Below are 26268 nucleotides of genomic sequence, written 5' to 3'. Positions count from 1 at the left end.
GCTGTCAGTGTTGAGTGTTGGGAAATGCATGACAGTTGTACTGAAAAATAAAAATAAATATACAATTATGTTGCAAGTTCCAATAATTGCCATGTAAGTGACATCATTCCCAAATAATCTGACCCATCATAGGACCAATAAATGTTGTAGTACTCCCAACCATTCCATTAGAAAAATGCAATACAGACTATTGCATTGGGCCATACAAACAAATTTCAGTTTCTAAGTTTAAAAATTCATTCAGATACATGGCAAAGTGATGCCAAACCATTATCGTTTGTGTGTTTGTATTTAAGACGATGTCTCCCAGAGCAGGCGGTGTCAAACACACTGGAAACCACTGGATGCAGTCATCCTTCAAATCGTTTGCATGCATTACTGTTACTAAACGCATTACTATTCCTGTTCTGTTACTATACAGTAATGTAAATGTCTTGATAGTTTAAAGTACTTTTTTTTTTTGGATCTATCCAAATGATTAAATGATTTTTAAGCACAAGGCATTTTTCTGGGGAGCTGTGCACTAGCTGCCCCTAATTTGACTTAACACCGGTAACATTTCCTTGATTATCTTAATATTTGAGTTTTAGTCTTGTGATTTCAGCTTTAATTTTGAAAGAAAAAAAACTACTGTTTCTTCTGGATGTAACTTTTCACATTTATTCCGAGATTTTGACTTTATTCTCAAAGCAATATTTCAGCTCCACCCATATGTTTTATTTTCATAGCTATCACAATTTCAACTTTATTCTCAAAATAAAAATGAAAAGTCCTTCTCATATATTCCTTTCTCATTTATGACACAGACTTTCACGTAGTTTTCATTTTCAAGTTTTCCGAAGTAACTTTGAATGTGTTTTCATTCAGTGATCTAGTTATTAGTTCGGTGGTATGCGGTCCATGACACCTTGGTCCTAGTAGCGTGCAGGGTTCGTGTTCCTTTATTGTGAAAAGCACAGACGGGATGTTAATCTGATCTTTCCAGCTTCCTCCGCTTTTTCATTTCGACTCTGGGGACCGACCACGATACTTTTTCACAAACCCGGACAGTGACCGTTTCACAATATTAGTTCCCTCTCGAAGTAATTTTTGGGAAATCACTAAAGTTACTCAAGCCCCCCCTCACGAGTTTACACTGACTTCCTCTTGTCTGAAAGTCTACTCCATGAAAAACAAACCACTGAGCTTTTAATAGTCCTCGTGCTGACTCCTCCCCATTGAGTTGTCCTGGGAAACACTAACAACTCTGAGAAAGTCAGTCTTGTTCCTTGAAGAGAACACTTTTGGTTTGAAAACCTGATCGCTGCGCAACTTTTCACTCCTTTTTTGAACATCCAAATACTGCGAGTTCACCAACAGGAGGATTATTATGTGTTCAGAACATTCCTTTTCATCTTCTTCACGCTGAGCTTCAAGTGCTGAAGGTAAGAGGACTCCTTTATGTAAACCCGTTATCAACTGTACTATGAATGGAGCCCGGCGTGGCTTTGTACGTATCGGGGTTGTTTTACAGTGAAAGAAGTTGTTAAATGGCTGCTGGGTGGGTTTATTAACATGTTGCTTGGTAGCCATGACATCTTCACTTAGAGCCTGTGGGGCCAAAAGCTAGAGCTTCTCACGTTTCTGCTAGCTTTAAAACGACGAAGACCAACATAGACGTGTAAAATGATACTGTTCAAAAGAAGCTAAAGTTTAGGAGGTAAAGAAGAAATGCTTGTGACTTATGCAAGTACGCTTATATCACCACTCCGAAAGCTCTCATACTAGCATTAAATGTTGTGCTCATTAGATAATAGTATTTAGGATTGTATTATTTAAGGAGCCCTATTATTCTTTATATGTTAATTCTACTAAAGTAGCTTTGCATGATTTCAACTAACCCTTATCTTATACTAGGCCCCTCATTTCCACCACCCAGCTCGCTGACCTTCTTTTACCATGATTTCAGGCTGTTTTGTGCTTTGTGCAGTGTATAACCCCCACCAAGAGAATTTTAAACCAAATGTTCCTGGTGTTTGGGCTTGGTTAAAAAAGTCTTCAGGTGTATGTAGTTTAAATAGATCAAGTCATAAAATAGTCAAAGAGTAACTTTGCATGATTCAGAGTTCAAAGTAATCATTATTTATCTCATACTTGGCCTCAGTGTAGCTCTTTGGTTCCTGCGTTGCCAGAAAAGAAGCTGTTTTCCCTTCTTCTACAAGTTTTTTGTAGAAGAACTTGTAGAAGAAGTCTAAAAGCAAACAAAGTCTAAAAGCAGGTGGGTGGGTCTGCTACCTGCTTGAGTCATTTAAAAATTAAGATATATCTCTCATCTCTTGCATCTGAGATGAATATTTTAAAAAGATCCCTTCTTGTTGACATGATACAGTTTTAAGGGTAGAAAAACTGTCAGAAATCAGGCATTTAAAGCTTTTTATTGGCACATAGAGATTACTTGAATATACATGCAATGTTTAAAATAAACATCCACCAATGTGCCACACTAATGCCACACAGCATGGTGGTAAGCACTGTTGCCTCATAGAAGAAGGTTCTGAGTTTGTATCCACCATCTAGTGACCATCTTCTCCTCATGGGTTCTCTTTGGGTACTCTGGCTTCTTCCAACAGTCCAAAAACCTGGTAGTGATGTTAGTTCAATTGGTGATTCTAAACTGCCAAAAGGTGTGAATGTGAGTAAAAATGGTTGTCTGTATCTCTATTTTAGTACAGTGACATAATGGCACACTGTCCAAGGTGTACCCTGGCTCTTGCCCTTTTTGCAGCTTGGCTAAGTAGCATATCCCACTGCAACCCTGAACTGGATAAGTGCAATAAGATAGATAGATTGAAAGTAGTTATTAAATTTAAATGGTTATTTGATATGTGGCAATAAGAAAATGAATCTATCTATCTATCTATCTATCTATCTATCTATCTATCTATCTATCTATCTATCTATCTATCTATCTATCTATCTATCTATCTATCTATCTATCTATCTATCTATCTATCTATCTGTGTGTGTGCGGGAATGATGGGAAATGATGTCATTACATAGTTTGTTTAGCATAGCATATTCTCCATTGTTTACAATAATCTCAGCACTGTCGTAAAAAAGGAAGGTGAGTGTGAGTAACCATTCTCTGGTTCAAAGTACCATAGAGGAGAACAACCTGATTGCTTCGAGCTGATAGGAGGCCAGTCGAACGGCACCTGGATGAATCTGTGCCATGAAAATTAAGGTAGCTCTGGTAAGGTGTATCTACAGTGGGGCAAAAAAGTATTTAGTCAGCCACCGATTGTGCAAGTTCCCCCACTTAAAATGATGACAGAGGTCAGTAATTTGCACCAGAGGTACACTTCAACTGTGAGAGACAGAATGTGAAAAAAAAATCCATGAATTCACATGGTAGGATTTGTAAAGAATTTATTCGTAAATTAGGGTGGAAAATAAGTATTCGGTCACCTCAAACAAGGAAAATCTCTGGCTCTCACAGACCTGTAACGTCTTCTGTAAGAAGCTTTTCTGTCCCCCACTCGTTACCTGTATGAATGGCACCTGTTTGAACTCATCATCTGTATAAAAGACACCTGTCCACAGCCTCAAACAGTCAGACTCCAAACTCCGCCATGGCCAAGACCAAAGAGCTTTCGAAGGACACCAGGAAAAGTATTGTAGACCTGCACCAGACTGGGAAGAGTGAATCTACAATAGGCAAGCAGCTTGGTGTGAAAAACCAACTGTGGGAGCAATAATCAGAAAATGGAAGACATACAAGACCACTGATAATCTCCCTCGATCTGGGGCTCCACGCAAGATCTCATCCCGTGGGGTCAAAATGATCATGAGAACGGTGAGCAAAGATCCCAGAACCACACGGGGGGACCTGGTGAATGACCTGCAGAGAGCTGGGACCAAAGTAACAAAGGTCACCATCAGTAACACACTACAACGGCAGGGAATCAAATCCCGCAGTGCCAGACGTGTTCCGCTGCTGAAGCCAGTGCATGTCCAGGCCCGTCTGAAGTTTGCCAGAGAGCACATGGATGATACAGCAGAGGATTGGGAGAATGTCATGTGGTCAGATGAAACCAAAGTAGAACTTTTTGGTATAAACTCAACTCGTCGTGTTTGGAGGAAGAAGAATACTGAGTTGCATCCCAAGAACACCATACCTACTGTGAAGCATGGGGATGGAAACATCATGCTATGGGGCTGTTTTTCTGCCAAGGGGACAGGACGACTGATCCGTGTTAAGGACAGAATGAATGGGGCCATGTATCGTGAGATTTTGAGCCAAAACCTCCTTCCATCAGTGAGAACTTTGAAGATGAAACGAGGCTGGGTCTTCCAACATGACAATGATCCAAAACACACCGCCCGGGCAACAAAGGAGTGGCTCCGTAAGAAGCATTTGAAAGTCCTGGAGTGGCCTAGCCAGTCTCCAGACCTCAACCCCATAGAAAATCTGTGGCGGGAGTTGAAAGTCCGTGTTGCTCGGCGACAGCCCCAAAACATCACTGCTCTCGAGAAGATCTGCATGGAGGAATGGGCCAAAATACCAGCTACTGTGTGTGCAAACCTGGTAAAGACCTATAGTAAACGTTTGACCTCTGTTATTGTCAACAAAGGTTATGTTACAAAGTATTGAGTTGTATTTTTGTTATTGACCAAATACTTATTTTCCACCCTGATTTACCAATAAATTCTTTACAAATCCTACCATGTGGATTCATGGATTTTTTTTTCACATTCTGTCTCTCACAGTTGAAGTGTACCTCTGGTGCAAATTACTGACCTCTGTCATCATTTTAGGTGGGGGAACTTGCACAATCGGTGGCTGACTAAATACTTTTTTGCCCCACTGTATGTGCAAATGTAAAAAGAATCTGAAATGGATACATGCTCAACAGTGATGTCATAGTTGGTTCTCAAAAAAAGGCCTGGAATTTAATTTAATAATTAGCTATATTTACATATATATATGTCATTCTGAGAGAAATAAAATTGATTTGTATGATTACTTATTTTCAAATGATTGACCTTTACCACTCTTAAGGATTTAATGAGGAACACTCAGATTACCCAGTTGTTATCAGAGTTTTTTATCGGCTCAAAGTTGGTCTTTTGAAGTGATTACACCTATTTTGGCTGTTTATTAAATTAAATGATCAAAATTTATATTAAATTATGTTAATTATTAAATTAATAAAATGATCTATAACCAAAAATAAATCAACTGGTTTCATTTAAAAAAAAAATTGTCGGATCTTTGGCACTATTTTTCTTTTGTTTTTTGTATGAAGCCGAAACCCTGGTAACTGTCAATAATTATACTGACTCTGCCTCTAATAACCCCCCACAAGCACAAAAACAAATTAAAGTCATTGTTGGGTTGGGCAGATACTTAAAATCTTTCCGGGTTATTTTTTTCCTCATTAAGGAAGCCTACTTCCAAGAGCTGATTTTACTTCCTGGTTTGTTGGGAAGGTCTGCACACATGTAAGCAAAAGCAGTGGCCTACTAATTCACTTACACCCGCTTGACCTCACCCATTTGAACATGTTCAAAGGGCGAGGCACCAAGGCATGGCTGCTTTCTGGGTTCCCATGTTGTAACACACCCATAGCTTCGCTCTGAAGTTACAACACAAGCCTCATCTTCTTCACTTCCTGGTTAATTTGAGTTTATCCCACTTGCCTGGGTACAAGCAGTGAAGCCGATCAGTGGCTTGTTTAAAGAGAATCTTCTTATTCTCTTAAAAAGAGTCGGGTGCTAAATGTTTTACATTTTTCCAGTGTCTTTGAGGATTATCTCTGGTCTCAACATCAACACTAATCTGACAAGTGATTCTACGCTTTCTTAATACTCACGCTATCACCCAGTCTATAATAATGTTGGATCCTTGGATTCCACACTAGTGTTTCATCTTTATATAAGCCCTAGTAATGGCAAGAGTAAAAGTGAGAACAGGTGACACTGCTCACATTTGTTGTCACTCCCTCATGACCCTGGTAATCTGACTTGTTTACAGAGATTTCCTGCTGTCATTGTTGACTTGGTAGAACTGGCTCTGTTATCTATCAAGCAGCCCACTCATCTATTTTGTATCGCTCCATGCATGCCTTTGACTGTGCAATTGTCCTGTAAAAATGAGTCGGCGCCAATGAATGTAGGCCAAGTATCCATCATCCCCATATTATATTCTTTGACCAAGACAGAAAGAAGGAAATGGACCTGTTGCCACTTCCTTCTTGAAACCTCTTACACAGTGGGTGTGTCACATTTGCAGTAACACTTCACCTAGTTGATATGAACTTTTATGTTGCAAAAGGAAATTTCCAAGTTGATAAATATGAAGCAGATATATTGTAGAGATGTGAGATTGCAGTGCCTTAATTATTAGTACTTTGACAGCGAGTACAGAATAGCTTTATAAAGACTTCGAATCAGCCCTGCAAACTCACCTAGTTCATTAACTTAACACTTCTATACTTCAAATGTGCTTTGTACTTGTGTAATGTGTCAATGTGTTTGAATAATGTTAAACTGTTTTCTCAGTGTTTGAGCAGTTGCTTATCCTGTCAGGTGTTGGTCAAAGAAGTTTTCAGTTGCAGTAATTCAAAATCATCCAAATTTTCACGACTGTTTGTGAATTTAATGGGAACCTGTTCATTTTCATCTTCCATATTGGTCTTTTTGAGGACACTCCTAGATAAGCTTTGTATGTTTTGCCATTTAAAATAATCCTTATTTCACTAATATTGGGCCTTGGTGTGGCCTCAGTTCTTCCACTGTATGAAGTAAGCAATTGCGGCCTCTCTCCCTTTAAACTAGCTTTGAACAGCAGGTCAGTTTAGCTTTGTGCACACATCCAGAGCTTTTTGACTGAAATGACTGGTAAGGATATTTGCTCTCATACATATTTGCTGTCATACAACTTTAAGAGTGGGGAAAAAAACTATCTGAAACGTTGAGTGGAGTATGAAGCCTGAGCTTTTGGTGCAGAGATTACTTTGACAAACAGTTTCTTTATTATTTGAAACTTTGGGCATATTTTTAATGGGCATCTATAAATTTAAGAGAAAGCATAATAAGTCTCATTTAATATTTTACAAACATGTTTTTTTTTACTTTCTTTTGAAGTTTTAGATGTGAAGATCAGCGTGAAATTCAAACCACTAACTTGAGATTTGCAAACCAGAATGAAATGTTAATATCGTGATTTTGTTAGAGTGGCACTTACTGGATATGTCGTCTTTTAAAAATGGTCTCACACCATGTATTATATCCATCTTCAGATGATGGTATTAACAAACATGACAGAAAGTGAGCGCAACATTAAACCGAGCTGCAGCTGAGCTCTTTCACCAGTACACATCATTCCACGTTTTTTTTTCCATAACTCACAAGCTATCAGGAGAGGACTGTGCAACTTTTCCACTAAACAAAAGCTTATTACTTTACTCTCTGCAGCTTTCCCTGCAAAATTCAGGTTTATTTCTTAGGACGTCCTAGTTAGCGATATATGTTTAGCTCCGTTATGAGAGACAAATGAAAGAGGAGTTGGCCTCCCATTTTGAGTACTGTAAATTTCCATGAGGATCCTGCTGGCTCCAAGCAGAACCCCGTCAATTTCTCATCTTTACAAACCCCCTAATTTAATGATGATGGAGGATACGCACAGTGTGGGCCTTGTAATTACACTGTATTTGCTATAGAATGGAAGCATTAGAGGAAGTCTTACAGGTACTAGTTCATCATGTAGTGCTGTCTCAGGGATAAGTTTTGGTATGCCTGGGAGGGCGACTGCTGAATTCCCCACTGATATTCACAATAAAGCCTTGACTTAGTTTTTGTTAAGGCTGGAATCGCTGGAATCCTCTCAGCACGCCAAACAGCAGCCGCACTCATTGTTCCAAAACAGCAGCTATTTCCACAGCTTGTCCAAACTTTGTGCCCTGGAGCAGAGTTTATTTTCTTCTGGAAATTATTGAGAACGCTTTGATGTTAATTGTTAATGTGCCTATGTTGATATCAAAATTTGACATCATGAAAAGTACCAGCTTTGTGACAAAATGCTAACTTTGATTTCTTAATGTTTGCTTATGATGAATTATTTACAACCCTCTCTCTGTTACCAACATGTGCAGCAGGATTTTATAATCCTGTAAACAAGTATAACCGTAGCAGTTTCTCCATTTGCATGCATTCTGCTAAACCCTCTGTTATTTACTTGTGTTTGATCAGATTAGCTCTTTTTAATGACACAGATGTCAGATAATTTAAATCACCTTGGGAATTGGTTAGAATAGCCTTTTATTAAAAACCTAATAATAAATATAACTCTGGGAATTTCTTTATTGAACAGAAATAAGCCTTTTTGTGCCAACACAACGGGAAGACAAACAGAACAAACAGAAGACAACATACAAAAACTGGATTGCCTAGATGGATGAGGAACAGCTTGAATATTTACTAGCGGATTTAAAGGCATCTGGAGGAGGTCTTGTGTTTACATAGTGAAATCTGATTTCAGTATGCAGGTGATGTTTGGGAGCCGTACTTGAGAAACAAAGGTGTGCAAGATAGTCAAAAGGTTATGATGATCCTCAACTTCTGCTAATTTACTTGATTTACTTAAACTAGCTAACAGATTATAAAGCCTGCCAGGATACAAACCAACTAGCATCTTCTGACCAGAAGTTATGAGATATATCTCTACAACACTTCTTTCTGAATGTTGGTCCGCTGCTTTTTTTCTACCTCACAGTTAACATGTAGAAGGATAAATTGCAGCAGTTTTCTTTATTTGTAAGGTGTTACATGTGTTTTATTCTGAAAGTTCTGTCGCTGCTAAACCAGTCCTGTGTCGTGTCTCCTTTGTGCTACTGTCGCACTGGAGAAAACGGTAGTTGAAGAATGAGGCACGACCAAAATTATTGACCGTATTCAGTAAACTTGTGATCTTGTTTCCTTTGAAGTACTTGATTCGAAAATAGGGAACAGGTCTGCGACCGCTCACGCTCAGTCGCCGTCTTCAAAGTGATTTTGGTGCATCTAGATGGAGGTAAAGTGGCAATAAGACGAAGTCTTAGTCAGCTATTGATTTGCAATTGAATGGGATCAAATTGGCAATTACATGTAATCTGTTGGTTGTAATATGGTGATAAATGATGAATATGTGAAAATTGGAAGTCTGACATGGAAATTCACATGTACTACATAGACTTACATAAGTTTTAAAACATAAATTCGCTTGGCAAATGTGCGTTTATATAGGAACGTAACCAGAATGCAGTCATTCTCGTCTCAAGCAGGTTGTCATCGTATGACTGACTAGCTAATTGGCAGATTAGCTAATTCAGTGTTGTTGCACAGTCCTGTCATCCTTCTGTAAGTGGACTTGAGTTTTAGGGCCAGTCCAATCAGAGCTGGTTCATGTGTCCTTCAAGCGGCTGAAAAATGAATGTTTTGTGAAAATTCTATTATTTTGTTCGTTTTTTAGTCAGTTAGCACTAAATTGCAGATACATTTCAATCGTACAGTTTATTGATGCAGGTTGCTAACCTAGCTCACTAGCATTAGCTAATAACTAGGAACGCCACCCTCTTGTCTAAGTTTGGTTTCTTGTAGTTTAATAACCAAATTCAGGTGCTGAGAAAAAAATAGAAGAGGTCACGGTGGCTGCCTCCAACTTTTATACAGTCCATAGTTTCTGTAGATGGATCTGGATGATACTGAGGTTTTCCACACAAAAACCTGACCAGCATACAAGGAGGGGGAAAAAGATGGAACGGTGTGGGGGTAGATGGTGTCTGTACCTAGAAAATAAAAATACCCTGTAGCTGAATTGGGCTGCAGCTAATGATTATTTTTGTTTTTGAATATGTTGTGACTTAAATAGTTATATTTTGTAAAAATGTAAAATCTGTTCAACAGTGAAAGCTCCCCCCCAAATTTTCTGTAATTTTTTTTAAAACGATTGAAAAACTTAATATTCTTATATGGGAGAACCTGGGACCAATTGACTTGTTTTGAACCAAACTTAGCAGATAAATCAAGTCATAAACCATTTTTCTGATGAATGCACACTTGATTTATAAATGTGACTGCAGGACTTTTAATGTACCAAGCCATTGTTGCCATTGATTACTTCTGATTACTTTTCCACCAGATGAAATCAGTTACAGTGTGTTTACTATCTATTCTTTTTTGGTTCAATATCAGGATTTACATTAATATATAAAAATCATCACAACATTTAAGTGATCTGAATTCCCAAACATGTTGCCATAAGTAGAACCTGTGTATCTGCACATGCTCAAAACTGCAGCATTGCTAAAAAAAAAAGAGTACACTTGCAGTTATGCCACTGCAGTTGCGGCATACACCTGACCTGTAGTCTATTGGCTCCGCCTGTGCCCTGTGACATCAGGGCTTTGATCAGCGTACTGTCTGTGTTAGCACAAAGCCATATTTAGCTCAGTGTAATCAGTGTGGTGAGAGCTTGCATGCCTACTGAGAATACCTGCCTAGTATAAACACACCTGCTCTCTCTGATGGACTTAAAATTAATTTAATGATCACCTGAAGGAGTCTGCTCACAGCCGGTGTCGTCAAATAAACTGTGGGTAAGGTTTCCATTGATGCCTTCATGTGCGTCTTAGTTGGCTGAGACAAAAGCTTTGAAAGTTGATTCTCAGTGTGATGTGACAGAATTATAAGAGCAATTCAACAAGCAGCTTTTATGTTGTAGGCGGTGATGACGACTAAATAAAAGCATTGCCATGTGTGAAGCGGCACACTGAATTTGCAGGTTGTCTTTCTCGTGTTTGTTTTGATGCAATTCCCTGGGGCAAAGTCTGTGATGCACCTAGCAATGTCTGCCTCACTGATAATGTGTTCAATAACAACTAATATGACCGCTGTTAAAGTTGTAATTGGGCTCTCCTCATGGGAATTTACATATTTATCTCAACACACACGTTTCCTTGAAAGCCATTTTTAAAGCTGCAAATTAATACATTCTATAGGGCATCATTAAACTGGTAGGAATACTGTGAAAGATGTGCTTTGAGACAGAATATGGAAGCTTCACTTCTTTATTTTCCAAAATCTTCCTGTAATTGGTGAAAACAGGGTTCTGACGGCTTTCTCATTCATATTATTGTTCTAAATTTTTTACTCTTCAGTTTCTTTTTTAGTTGTCTCCTGTTTGATCACATGGCAGGCATGATCCGTTTTGGGGTGGATGTCATTTATTTCTCATAATGCAACTTAAAAGTGTCTTGTGTAGAAACTTGCATGCCCCACTGGGAATTCAGTTCCCCAAACAAACTGTAGATTCCTATTTTAAAACCATTTCTAAAGAAGTGGTGAAAAGGTTGACAGCTACTTGTTATCTGAATTGTGGAACTCACCGAAATGATCCAAGAGAGGTCAGGAGTGTAAACACACACAAACACATGCATATTTGGGAGCAATTTAGAGGGTCTGATTGACAGAACTTGCATGTCTTAACTTGACTGAGAGAGTACCAAACCTTAGGTTCAGGCCAATACTGTCTAATGCTAACACTAACCAAAAAGCTGCTGTGCTATCAAAGAATTAAGTATTTACATACATTAATTTCACATGTAACTTTGGTACTTCATGTAGCAGTTACCTAACAATGTGCATCAGTCTCGCTGTAGACGTAATATTAATCTGATCATGCCTGCTGTGAAGCTGGGGTTAGCGTTGCTCAGGATTCTCTTGGCTAAACCTCTTACCTCCCAAATGAGACTAACCAGCACTTTCCTTTTCTAAAACTTTGCTGTCTCCCCATCTTTCTGTGTGCTTTTTGCCCTCTGTTTTGTACTCCGTAGTAGTTCGTTTTGTAACTAACACTGTGGTCCCATGAAATGTCAGATGATCATTTTGAGAGATTTTGTGCAATGCTCACCCATCACCTGCCAGTGAATGGATTGTACATTTGGAATCCTGCTGAATTTATTGCATAAAAGCTTTCTTGTTCATTTTCAACAGATTTTTTTCATGTAGTCCTGAGAGAATTTAAACTTCCTAATAAATATAAATCATCTAGGTGTCAGGGAAGAATCAAATAGACAGATTTTCCATCGTGTGGAAACAGAAGGGAAGGGATGGCTTTAAACCTAAGGAGGAGAGTTGGTGAAGGCCTGGGCCCTGATTACAGGCTGGCCCCCAGTGTGCCTCACAATAAGATAATGCTATCTGGGCTCACAGGTATTTGGTTTCAGTGGAGAGGGTAATAACTGTCACCACGCACTGAGGAGACCTTTCATACCCCGGCCTTGTGTTGTCAGCCAGCATTTGTGTGCTGTCTCTGGACAGAGGCAGCTTTTGTGAGGCAGGGTGAGGTCGCGTCACCACCGCGGTCTCATATCTGTTCATAGAGACAATAGCCCGGTTTGATTAAATCAAACAGCCGTGACTACCTAAGTGGTAGTCAACATGGTGTGTCGAAGTAACTGTGGTGGGGTTGTTGAGGAGGTGACGTTGCCCTGACTAATTTAGCAGTGCTTCAGAGGAGCAGGGCTGATAGTGAACCGTAAAAAGAACCAGACAAGGGTGCAGCGTAAAGCAGGTGCTCTCTCTCAGCAATGGTCATGTTGTAGCAGTAGGTGAGTAACTAGCGGTTAACCAGGGAGAGAGAATGTGAGAGGTTAAACAAACCTCTGGGTTAAACATCAAACCCAGCTGAGCCATACAGCGCTTTAATCCTCCTCCAGTGTGGCACAGCTCTATTCATGCAGCAAACTCTCAACGGGCCCAAATGTACCAGTGAATTCTTCATGAATTTGACTGATATCATCGTCTAGAGTTTTAGAGGCCTTGTGAGTCAGATATTGTTCATGTTTGGAATGAAACATTTATTTGGACAAACTGCTTGAACTCCTTCATCCTTAAAAGGCCTAGTATTTAAACAGCAACTTTAACATGTAAACTCTGATTCAATATTCATTCAGAGCACGTTCATTTCTAAGTCTTAACAAAGCATTTGACGTGGGGATCAAGGACATTTAATGCCTGTGTTTCGTGAGACTTTAAAACCAGCCTGAAAGCTGTCTCCCTGGCACTCTTGTATGCCATTTGGTGGAGGCTTTCTTTCAAAGCCTCTTACTGTACCTTGAGGCCTTACACTAAAGCAAGCGTGACTTGAGCTGTGAACCTGTAAACTTTCTCCTAGTGTCAGTGATCTTAGTTTGCCTCGCAAAAATCCCAAGTATCACATACCTGAACCGATGACTTGGTGGTGCTAGTTTCAGTCATTATGCAAATGTACTGTTTATAAGATTGGGGAAACCTGCATTCAGCTGAGAACGAAGAAGTCACTTGGATGAGTGACGAAACGTTTCTCCCCACTGAGAACGCTACGTCCAGATGAACAGAATGAACCTTTTGGGATCTCCTTACCCGGATGATTTAGCATGCATCGAGACAAAAATCCCAAGTAGATGCTTTTAAGGGATGGTTTCTGTGTTTTAAAACTATATATATATATATATATATATATATATATATATATATATATATATATATATATATATATATATATATATGTGTGTGTGTGTGTGTGTGTGTGTGTGTGTAAAGCAAAAAACACCAAAAGGGCAGAAAGGATAAAGTATCCAGGCCAGGTTGTCCTCATCTCCTTTGTATTATAGGTGAGGCACAAACTCATTTTTGCCCCTCCCTGAGACTTTTCTATGTTGTCATCATGGAACCTGGGTGTTGGGTGACACCTCAGGTCTATATTGGGCTTCTGTCCCTCTTTAGAGTACCTCCATGTCCTTGATGGCAGCTCCCTCTGCACAGCCATATTCAAAAAGCTGTGTGAAGAAGCAGCCGCAGGTAACTATTGCCCCTTTAACAAGGATCCTCATTGACATTCTTCAAGTTAATTAATGGCCAATGGGAGGTTTTTGGCCTAGAAAGGCTGCTGTATGAAGCTTTAAGGCTATTAAATGCTAATGCAAAGGTATACATGTCTGTCATGTCCAGTGGTCTGACCTGTTTTCTGCACCAGAGTGTGCATGTTGGTGTTTTGGGATTAGTATCCAGGAAAGGTTTGTTGTGTCTTTTGCATTTTGTAACATCACAGGTAAAGATACAGACTCAGGAAGAGGCCAATACAACCAAATTTGATCTGCTTAATGACATTTGTTAAACGAGGCAGCATTTGCTAAATATTTCGAAATAAGTGGTTTTAAGAGGCAAACCGCTTCTCTTCAAGCCTGCTGGCTTTGATGATGCTTTAAATGTTGACCATAATTCTTTAAAAGTCACTACAATTAAAAACATTAATAAAATCTCATACAAACTTTTTTCTTTTTTTGTCCAGTGAATACAGCAGCACTGTAAACATGTTCTGAACTTTATGTCTAATTCAGTTTTATGAATAAGATTATAGGTCATTAAACTGAGGTGGGATAATAACTCTATAAATGATGAGCAGTGCTTCTCTGAGAATGGGCACGTAGATCATACTTGTGGGGTGGGGCTAGGTCAACGCCTTAGGATAATCCATGAAACCATAATGTCTTTATTTCCTGAAGCGTTTTGTTTTTGAAATGCTCTGACAGTGTTGATACAGCCTTTGGCCGATATATTCTTGTAGTCCTACAGGAATTCTCAGAGAGAGATGGAAAAGATTGTATTTATGATTGCATTTAGCTCTACTTTTGACCCGCACATTTCAGAAGGTGCAACTTTAATTTCAAAGATAAACTGTCTCTGTTTCTGGTTTTTTGCTTCACTTTCATTTCCTGTTGGCAACTAGTTGGTGAGTTTTTGTAGACAACTTAGCCTTACATGCAAACTGCAGGTAACCATAGTGATCTGCTAGTCATAAAAGTAATTGCTAAGAGATTGTTGGTGTAGCACTGTCAGTAATCATTCAGTCAGCGAGGAATACATATTTTTGCCTAGTGGGGTCATCAACATTCCCTAGGCCTGTGTCAATGGGCTTTTACATGTTTCTACATGTTCATCCAATCAATAGTAATCTCAGGCATTTTGAAACAACCAAAAAAAATCCTTTAAAAATCTTGAAATATAAAGATTAAAAATGTAAAGGTTGCACATACATGCATGCTTGTTTCTACTTTGATCCAGGACCAACTAAAGCACAATAAAAAGTAGCATGTTATAATTTCTTCCACATATTCTTCTCTATTCACTACCCTAGCTGACCACTGCATTATGTAGACATGTCTACAAAGCTCTGCACAGCACCTGTGGACTACCAACATAATGCCACTCCAGGTTAAAGTACAGAGTAAAACCAAGAGAAATAAAAAAGATAACAGCTTGATTATTTCACAACTTTGCACCTTGGGTTTGTGTAGTTCTACTCTTTGTTATTCCAGGTTTTTGAACATGTGTCAGAATGCATCTCAATAACTAGACACTATAACAACTTCCTTCTCTGTCGGAAGCTCTTCTGGGATACTGAGTCATGATTGTTTGAGCCAGATGTAGTTGATGTGATGATGCAGGCCGGGATGTCCAAAGATGACATTAAAATTAAACTAGTCATTTTGTGATATTTACCTTTTTTGGCTACATTTTTCCTCAGGGAGAATCACTTGTATGGCAGCCCCGTAAGAATGAGGCTCTTTAATCAGCTAATAAACAGTCATTATGTGTCTTGTGCACATGGCTATGTTAGGGAATCCTCAGCTGATTATCAGGAAGGGTGTTGGAGACGGTCCGATTAATGAGTTGGGAAGCTAATCCTGTTCATCCTCCCATTCACTCTGCAGTCACATGGCTATTATGGCTTATTTTGATAGCCATGGGATCAGCGGAAGCCATAACAGGTCCATTCAGCACCCCTGACTCGTCACATCGCTGCCTCGATAACAGCTTTCAGGGGCCTTTGTCTCTTGATTCATTGGTCCATTTGTGACGGCTGTGCATTTGAACGTGGCTCATGCCCTGCCTCTGTGCAGCCTTTCAGCTACAGAGGGAAAAAAAATCTGTTTTAGTAGCAATTCAAAGGCAGTTTCTGCTGTAAAAGAGACTCTTAAGCAGCTTGGCCAAAGGCTGGCTGCACCCAGTGCTTTAGGTGGAGTTAATGGGTTGTGTCATCTCTATAAGCAGGTGTCGGGTGGCCATAGGGCAGGCTTAGGGGATGTCATTTCTCAAGGTTCTTCTGTTACCAGAGAAAGGGTTTGCTTTATACACTATTTTTTCACAGAGTTTTCTTTCACTGAATATTTTCTTTTTCTTTTGTGGTATGATTTGGTGCAGTTTTGGGTCAACAATTTTTTCTCAATATCTGATTGCACAGGCAAAATAAAGTTTTGTTTAGGCTCATTTCTGTCTAAATGAAGCAAAGCTCTAACGTAATATTTACTCCTGCTTAGTTTCACACTTGGAAATGACACAGTTGTTCTTGTTGTTTTTTTAATCTACCGGTAATTAAAAGAACATCAAGCAGTATTTGTTTTGTCAGGTTTTAGCATTATTAAGGATGAAATCTGTATGTGCACTCTGTAACTTGACCCAGAACTCCAGGTATTATTCACAGCAGCATACTGTCTTGCTGCAGTAAATTGCCTGGAACTTGTTTACCTCTCAGCAGCCCTATGCGATGCAGAAATCAATGCATTCAGTGTGAACCTTTTTTGTAATTTCCTGCACCAGAAATGACCCACAGATGTAGCTATTTAAGAAGTCCCCTGTGTTCTCTCTCTGAATGACTGTTGCTGGCCAAGAGGAACTGTTAGACCAAATGAACTGTCACACCCACTATATTGTATGACCACGAGGTCAGCAGAAGAAAGCAGATCAATGGCAATCTGATGAACTGATACCAGACATGCATTCAGTAATATTTTTATACTTTATTACATTTAATCAAGCGACTCCCTATCCTCCCTGTGAAAGGGCTTCCTGGGGTCATAAATACATAGAGAATTGTTAGTTCATTGTTTTGGTTTGATTTACTGTTATTGTCTGAATCCCACCTCTATTAAGAACCCTGGAAAAAAAGGAGCGAGTGGACAAAGCTCAGAGAAACCTGATTGTTCCTGGACCTGCAGCACAAAATGTCAAATAAGAGCCAAAGTAAACTGGTGCTAGATAAAGGTGCAAATATTTTCTCAGGAGTTTGTCAAGATACCAAACAATTGTGATAAGGTGAATAAAGAATATTGCCTGTGCAGATGATGTAATCTGAAATTTGTATCACAGTTTTTCCTTTGCATCAATGCTGTATTCTGTTATGGTATTTAAACCTTAAATGGATACCTCACTCTGAACACATTTTAAAAATAATTTAGATCTCACTCTTTTGTGTTTTCTTTGTGAAAAGAAACTAAACCATGAGGAAAACCTACAGGTTTTCTGATGCAAACACCTGCAGTTTGCATCAGAGTAAGCAAACTGCAGGTGTCAAAATGCAATAAGGCTCCAGGTCTGTCGGTGAGGATAGTGGTCCCTGTGTTTGTGAGAGGCAGCCAATCAGGAAGAAGCTGTCTTAAGGCGAAAGGAGCTAAAACAGCTTGTTTCAGTGGATGGTCATCTGCATGTCATCTGGCATACCAGAAACACATAAGCCATACAATGGATATTAACTCTAATCTAGTATTTCTTCAATGTGGTGTTTTTACTCTACCTTAAGCAAAAACTGGGTACTTTTTGTACTTAAAGTTCTGAGTTTAGCTACGACTTTGAATATAGTAACTAACCAGTGGAGTGTAGCCTGTGTGCTAAACGCAGGTTGTTACCATCTGTGAGTTCTGTAAGCCCCTGACAGGCTGTGCTTCCATCAACCTGTTCAGAATTTGTTTAATCTTTCCTCTTGATGTTTTGTTTTGAGATATAAATACAGGCAAACTGACCCACTGTTTATAACCATTAGTTTTAAGGCCCAGCCTTCACTGTTCTTCAGGACCGATCATGTTATCCAAAAGTCCTTAAAGGTGAACGCTTTTGTTAATAAAGGTAATCAGTGGGAGGGACAGTCATTTAACAGTTTATTTAAAACCTAAGTGTGTGTGTGCGTGCCTGAGTGTGTGTGTTTCTCAAAGTAATGACAGTATTGTAAATCTGTTATGGCAGAGTATGACATCAGCATATCTCCCACCTTTGGTCTGGTGACATGTAACTTATTTCTTGGAAATTATTTACAAACATGCTAACAGACAAGTATTGGTTAGTTGCATTAACTAGTGGGTTTGTGTTTCTGTGTGTGTGCTGCCTGTTAGTCATGAAGCTGAAGTTAGTTGCCATGACAAGATGAAAAATCACCCAAGAGGAAGTTCTGGAGGTCTGGTGTAATATTAAAGGCCCCTCCATGAACTCTAGGCAGACGGTGGAGCAATTACATCCTGAGATGATGCAGTAGATCTTTGTCAATTTCCTTTTATTTGGCGTGCACAGCTCTACATTATATCAGGAATAAAGAACTCAAAAACAGAAGTGACCAGAGTATGGAATGAGGTGGATGGCCATATCACCACCCAGCGTATAGCTTGGCTTTTTTTTCAAAAGGGAAATGGCCAAAGTGCATTTAGATAGTGTGTTTCAAGTGTGCTTAACTTTTGTACTCCGATTACTCACTTGTTTTATTTTCTCTCTTAACTAAATATTTGTAAGCTTGAACTGTTTTACTAGTTTACGGCTGCTTAATGCACTCTCACTCTAAACAGACGAACGGCCACTTATTCTGTTTGTTGTTGAGATCTGTAGATGTTAAAGATTGATTTAAAACAAAACAAGAGCCTAACAAGAGCTTTTTCTTGGAAAAGAACATTTACCATAACTGGCTGGCAAAATCAGGGTGTCACAAGGACTTTTGGCCCCCTTAATGAATTTGAAGAAGTGAGCAAAATAAGCTGCTGTGTGCAGCTGCCAGGTGTGAAGGCGTCGCAAATGTAAAGCATGGCACAGCTGATAAAGGGCACAAAAAACCTGCATTTGGATGAGTAAGTGTTATCATCTCTGTCCTCAATAGTGAAAAATGTGAATGTAGCACAGCCTCTGCTTCCAACCAGATATTGTTGTGTTGTGCACTGAGTTAAGTTAGCGGTCACTTAGATATCACATTAGCAAAATAACAAGGACCCACTGGCTGCACAAGTCAATAAAGCTGTCAGTCTGCCCTGTTGAAACGTCCTTGAGTAAAGGCTCCTACCCATGTCTTGCCTGGAGTAGTTATAAAAAGAGCACTAGGAGACGACAAATGTTCCAAATATCAAAATATAAAAGAAGCAGTGGGACTGTTGAGGACATTACGTGAGAGTCTTATCAGTCAAAGTTGTGCATGTGGTGAGTGAGGAAGCTGGTCTCTGGCCCAGTGCACTTAAGGCAAGCGGATTAGGCTCCAGAGTATTATTAGAGCTACTGATTATCCCCTTACCTGATCTGCCTAATTCTAGTTCAAGGCTATTTATTTAGCAGAAAAAGTGGAAAAAAGTTTGGTTTGGGCTACAGAAAGTGAATTGGTCTCGCTGCACTTGAGCACTCTGTTGAGTCCAGCAGTTCTCTGCTGAACTCATTAGGTCTTGGCCTTTTTTGACGCTGCCTCCCCCGCTGTGAGGTTCATGTGATTAATGCACTGCTGACCACTGCAGGCCAGCAGCAAGGACTTGTTTTAGTGCCAAAGAACAGCAAACAAAAGAGAAAATTTTCTCTGCAAATAACCAAGGAGAGTGGTCTCAAAAGTGACCAGTCCCTTGACTCATTGATGAATACAAGCAGCCAAATATCTCCACAAGAAAGTTCAACACAAAGGTTTCAAATCCATTCATCCTCAAGTCTAAAGCTGTTATGCATTTGTTTGGATGTAATTACACACCCACCGCCTCTGACCTTGTGCCCAGAGAAAGGCTTTGAGGCCTGCATCCTCGAGTGGGAGTGAGGAATCAAATGTGAACATAAGCTGATAAATCCTGCTAACTGATCATACAAATCCTTGTAAAAGAACTAAAAGTCAAAATATATTGGTGGTTTACTTTTCTTGCTTTATTTTTTTTTTTAGTGAGGGACTAATCAGTGATAAGAGGAGGCAGGAACCCACGTGTGATCCAGTGTGTGTCTGTTCTGTACTCTTAATCTCCCACCGAGTATTGGGACAACTGCCAGAGCCAAGCTTAACTGCCACCTTGTCCACAGCAATGTTCTGAAGAGCTGCTGTACATGCTTCCTGTTCCAGTATCCAGACTATTTCAGTTAGCAAGCATCACTAGGATAGAGTAGTCCCAGTGGCAGTTTGCTCGCATTTTCCAAAGTACTACAAAATATGTTTAGGTTTAATGTTCTAGCTACGAGGGTCTTTTCTGCATAAAGTAATTTTTGACACCCCAAAGAGATTTTAACCAAATAAATAAATAAATAACCAGTACTGGAATTAAGTTATTTTTTAGCCTGTTTTATAAATTGGGATTTTATTTAATCAGGCATATATATTACACATGTATTCCCTGTAGCCCGTGTTCTCTATTAATAATGAATGTCTGTACTGTGCAAAAGGAGGGCCTAAGAAAGGAAAGGGTCTTACACATTGATATATAATTTTTTTCTTTTTTTTTTTCAGATATATAATATTCTAATGTTTTGGGAAATAAAGTGTTTATTCCATATTGCATTTTGTTGGCTTTTTCAAAAGTAAGCAATGTCAATGTAACAAATTTGTCAATAATTAATTTTCAGTATGATTTTCTGGATATGTATTTGTCTGACACAGACTTAAAGGATTTTCTAAAAGGGTAATAAACAAAACCCCACTAAGCTTACATGTCGTAATCTCCATTATTTAATTATCTTCTGTCCCTTTTGAACTGTGCGGCAAGCTCTGGAGCTGTGACTGATACATTATCAATTCATTAAGTTGTTATGGCTGACATGTTAGAAAATATTTGCTTATTTATACAACCAGTGAGCATGGAGGAGTAAAGGCATTCATGTGAAGTTGAGTTTCTGGCTACCTGATGAATCATTTGTTTGGTATTTGTCAATACCCTAGGGAAATATCAGGTTTTTTAAAAGCTAAAGGCCTCGATTATATGTTTACACGAGCTCACACCTACCTTTGTCTGGGCAGGCAGCGTATAGTTCTTCCTCAGAGCAGTTTCTCATTTGGACTAAATTACTCTATAAAGTGAAAGATGTCGCTTGTACTGATGAACCCTCAGAGGATAATTACCAGCTGCAGCAAGGAGGCGTTTTCAGTGCGTGCCTATCTCATCTGCTGCTTCTGCCCTTTCTGGCTCTCCCACAGCGGCATGCTGGCTGCTGTCCTCCTCCTCATGTTAGCTATAGATATCTTTTTCTGACCCTCATTTGCTTTAGCTGCCACATCAGTGCTGGCTGAAGCATGGAAATACTGAAATAAATAATTTAAGTGGTAAGCTATCACACTGGTTGGACTTTTGGATATTCTCCTGGACACTTTATGGACTCTGTTTAGTTAAAAACTCTGGTTCAGACTATGTCTGGATCTCAGTAAGCCCTGAGCATCTGAGTTAAATAACTTTAGCAATATTTGATTGCAGGTCTAGTTATTAACAGTTAATAACAGAGTGCTAATCTCCTCAAACCATATCCGACCTGACTGCTTTGCTCCTTATTTGACACACTTGACTGTAGATTATTGAAGGTAATATGGTTATGGAAGTGAATTCTGTTTTAGTTTTTAATGCCCACCCACCCACGCACTTTCTTTCTTTCTTTCTGGGCATAAACATGTTAATAACTTATTTGAGGAGTAAGAGCATTGTCAGACTTTGATGTACCAGTTTTGAACAAACTTGTGTCTTTTATGATGATGTCACCTGTCGCTATGTGGAGAAAGACCAATAATAATCCTTCCTTCAGTGCATGGTAATACATTCAGATTGTGTGCACTACAAAGAAGGACTATTCACAGAAAGTCAATGTGTCAGTCTGTATTTGTGTATGTGTGTGAGAGCAGGTCAAGAAGAAGCTGAGCAAAATTGTTTCCTTGGATGCAGCTCAGCACTGGAATAAAACCGTACCCTTTTAAATCGTAAGGAGATCAAAAAATCAATACATGGCAGTCGAGGTTGCTGCCACAAATAATTTAGTGTATGGATAACACTGACCTGGTCGCCACATATATTTAGGCATTTGTTAATATACGTAGGCAGCCTGCACGAGTAAAAAGTGAAGCAAAACACAAAGTCAATTTTAGACCCACCAGAGTCTAGATGTCAATATATGCTAATTTTGCTTAGTGCCTGCATCAAATGTAATACAATATAAATATCGGTTTTACAAATTGTTGATAGGATAATATTGTGTTTACAGCTTGCTGCGGTGCCCTTAACGGCCAGACAGGTTTTAGTACCGCTTTAAGACATGATTTTGTTTTATATTACAATATAGATGCCTAATTAGAGTTGTAACCCTTAATTTGTTCTTCTTTTTACAGTGTCCAGGGACATGAAACTCAATCCACAGCAAGCTCCATTGTATGTAAGTATCACATAATCACACAACACTAGCAGCAAAGCTGTTGTTCCAGTTCACATAATTATTTTTTCTTTTAATGCTTCTGCATTCACGTGCTGTGTAGGTGTGGTGGTGAAGGCGCTCGATCTGTTGAACCCGTTAGGCCGGGAAACCGTAATTCTTTATCAGTATTTGTTTACATGGTTTGATGATCTCATATAATGCCTGGAATGTCAGTTCTTGATTTCCACCTCTCCACCTGATAACAGGTCTAATTAACAGGAACAACTGAAAACAGCTGTGTGGGTGTGCAGGACCAGATAGTGGAGAGCATGCTGGACTGCATGCAAATGAACTAAATGTTTAATGTTTGCTGACTGGAAAATGGTCTATACTGTTTTTACTGTCCGCTTTTATGTCTGAGGTCATCATTTTGCATGTTGACACACTGATGATGAAAAAGAAAGAAAATAGACCCACATAACTGAGTAGGAAGTGAATGACAAGAAATATTACAAGACAGCATAAAAGTAATTTTTAATCAATTTTTTAAATAACATTTAAGCACTGTGGCTTCAGTCAGAATAAAACCTTTCACTCCTGGAAGTGTCTTCTTTGATCCATTCATTTTTGAAGAGATACACATCAGGAATACCCTAACCTAGTGTTGTGTAGCTTTGAAGTACATAGGTATCTTAACCACCTGTTATTATGTCAACGTTACAGAGATAAATAGATGAACATTCTCAAAGACAACCAGCTTTCCAAACATCCCTTTGTTCATGATAAGTTGATCATAGCCATTCATAGTCATACTGTTTTTTTATTGACGAGGAGATACGAATGCCTTTAGGGTTGCATCAGGAAGAGCATCCGGCATAAAAAATTTAGCCAAATCAAACATGCAGAGCTCCCCGCTGTGGCGAGCCCTTGTGAGCAGCCAGAAGTAGGTTTTTATATATTCATCAATTCATTCATATTTTAACCGTATTGACGAATGTTTGGGATGTCAAGGCTGCAGGTTGAGTATGTTGCCCCTGATATCCTTTGCGTAGAGACGTTTTCCATTTGTGACTACATAAAACAATAGCTAAAGGTGCTGTATGCTAATTATTACAAATTTCTGTGCAGTTGTCTGCTGGAATAAACTAGCTGGCGAAAACATGTGGCGAGACACTGTTTCTAAATGACGGACATAGCCATTGTGATGCTCAGTGTGGGCATTTTGATCATTGCTATGTTGATTTTTGGAGCACGAAGTTAGCACGTTTGGACATATTAAAACCATATTTGGGTACAAATGAACGAGCTGGACATTGGAGTCTGTTGGGAGTGACTCTTGAAGATGGTCTCAAGCGGCCACTACACAATGGCTTAACTTTTTAACCCTGGAGCTTGCTGCTTGCTTGAGTCTCTTGTCATTCTCGGTCCTTTGTCCCGTCCTTTGGAGCGAGGCACCTGTGTGTTTTGCTTCAGCGAAGTCACGTGAGGTAGATCAAGTAGATGAGATGTAGCTTGTTGCTGAGGTCGTCTCAGATTGCCGAACTGTGTGGCATATCATGTGGGTTATGTCAGCAGTTTTCTAGCTACTTTCATTGTCGCTGCCTAAAGCTTGGCAACACAGCTGGTGTTCAACTTGTAAATGTAACGCTTTGCATTGTTGCTTATATTGCTGATCAGGCCATATGGCTTTTTCCACTCACTCCTCCTTATAAGTTCACTCAATTTCATGATCCTTTTAGCTGCTATTGTTGTTTTGGAGATGGTGAGTTTGCATAATGGTGTAAAAACAGATAACTTGGCTTTACTTAAAAAAACTAAATAAAATAAATGAATAGCAATTCTGCAAACTTGCTTAAAAAAGAGTAGTCTTTATTTAAGGGAGGGAATTATAATCTTTTTTTTGAGTGTGCATCGCTTAAGGAGGATAAGCCACATTTGCGTCATTTAGTATTTTAAAGTAAATTTAAACCCACTTTATACAACCTTGGTTTTACAGATAACTCAGTATCTGTAATTAAACTACAAAACCTAATATAGATATGGTTACATGCACCACTTCAAACTGATTGGTACATGTCAGTGATATATGCAATCCCTTAATATTAAAAATTTCCATTTATAGCTCATTTATAACTCTTAATTACTGACTTTTGAATTGCGTCCAAAATGGACTTCCAGGTAGAGTTAAAATGTCTTTGAGTTCTACCGGGGTTTCTGCACTATTTGATAAATATTTAATGAGGTTTGTGTTTTGAGGGGAGTTTCTGAGTTGATCTTAGTGGTTACACTGGTCTCCTATCACTGGCAGGTGTAGAAGGCACATAGGAAATGAGATAAGTGAGGGATGTGTGTGTTTGTGTATGTGTGCCTCTCTAAAGGCTATACTGGCTCACACATTAACCACCCAGACAACCTTATCTGTGATTTACACTCAAACTCCTCAGTGGAACCAGGCAGGCAGTCAGGCCTCATTAGACATCAGATTTTAGAAACTTATCACAGCAGTTCACAGTGAGATAGCTCATAGGGGTTAAGTAGCCAGCCTGTAATTGTATCGTTAAAAAAAGAAAAAGAAAAAAAAAAAGATATAGTTCATGGGCTCTACCTTCTAGATGAAATGGCAGCCCCAGTCTATAAGTGTAGAACTAAATCTAGAAGTTACATATTCTGAGAAGAACAGAGGTCAAGGCCTTGATATTCTTGCAATATTACTTTGTCCTCAGAAGGATTCTTAATGAGCATGTTATGGGTAAAGAAATTGAGTAAGGGCTGATTTTATTTTAGCGAGCGCTGGGAGAGGGTTACATGATTTGTTAGGCAGGGGATTAGTTGTGGGTGTTCTTAACAAAATGAGTTTTCTTTCCATAACAGCGAGACTCTGTTGTTCTAGCTGTGAGTAAACATGCTATTTACATTCTTGGCATTTAGCAGACAATGTTTCCAGAGCGGCTTACAATTAAATAAGCAGGTAGGGGTTCAGTGGTTAACACAGCATGCGTGACTGTGGGCATGGTACCAGTTACATGGGCTGAACCTGTGAACTGACTGCTTGGTTATTGTCTCCAGGTTAAAGCTTCTCTGGATAACTACAATTATACTATTTTTTAATGGCATCCAGAGCCTTTAAATGAATTGCAGCCAACATTCTATAGCTGGCATATTGACATGGCATGTATCAATACAGCCAAAATGGTTACGAGACGTACACACACTGTCATGAAGTATGTCGGACTGTTTTATGTACTGGCTTTCATGTGTAGTCATGAGAAAAAGGAACGTTTTCACTCTATGAAGTAGGAATTAAGAGGGTAAGTAGTAGCCAGGTGCTGCTAATCAGCACGTGATTAACTAACCATCTGCAAGAATGACCATCTCTGTAAAAACAGACGCTTTAGCCGTTTGCCAATCTCTGAACATTCAGACATGTTTTAACACAGCGGGACAATCTTTCCAGACTGGACATCTCAGGAAATTCACCAGAAGTTGGGTCTGTGTAATGCTCAGAAAAACTGCACATAAGCCAGTTTGTGACATTGTAGTTACAAACAGAATGAGCAATTGTATGAAAGGGTTACCTGAAGAACGCCTCTTTTTTCTGAAACAAATATGGCAGCATGGCTTAGGTGTGCAAACTTGCAAGATGTTTGCCAATTTGGAGATGTTTGTCCATAATAAACAGTGCCAACCAAACCAAACACAGCATATCAGCTCTTCATACCAGTTGTTAAGTGCAGTGGTTGATGGTTGATAACTCGGGCTTTTTTGCAGTCTAAGGATCTGAGCACTTTGCAGTCATAGAGTGAGCTGTGAATTCTTCTATGTACCAAAGTATTC

The 26268-nt window shown here is 39.2% G+C and overlaps 1 protein-coding gene across 6 annotated transcripts in view; it reads left to right on the top strand.

The window, feature by feature from the left end:
• The first annotated feature begins 1029 nt into the window (after window positions 1–1029).
• The window catches only part of akap13a (A-kinase anchoring protein 13a), a 125865-nt gene continuing 100626 nt past the window's right edge, over window positions 1030–26268 (top strand). For 3 of the 6 annotated variants that reach the window (XM_085244500.1, XM_085244584.1, XM_085244254.1), the window contains exons 1-2: window positions 1031–1424; window positions 22412–22455. In XM_085244500.1, the coding sequence (XP_085100626.1) occupies window positions 22423–22455 (33 nt within the window). In that variant the 5' untranslated portion in view covers window positions 1031–1424; window positions 22412–22422. Of the gene's footprint in view, window positions 1425–10479; window positions 10617–22411; window positions 22456–26268 lie in introns of those variants that run through there. The other 3 variants (XM_085244419.1, XM_085244331.1, XM_085244384.1) reach the window with 3 other exon arrangements.

This window comes from Mchenga conophoros, linkage group LG1 (genome assembly GCF_057382185.1).
Source record: "Mchenga conophoros isolate Kocher_MC1m ecotype Shallow Benthic linkage group LG1, M_conophoros_male_GT1.1, whole genome shotgun sequence".
In the NCBI taxonomy this organism is placed as follows: domain Eukaryota; kingdom Metazoa; phylum Chordata; class Actinopteri; order Cichliformes; family Cichlidae; genus Mchenga; species Mchenga conophoros.
The sequence above is the reverse complement of the archived record's forward strand: the minus strand, read 5'-3'. Positions and strand labels throughout refer to the sequence as shown.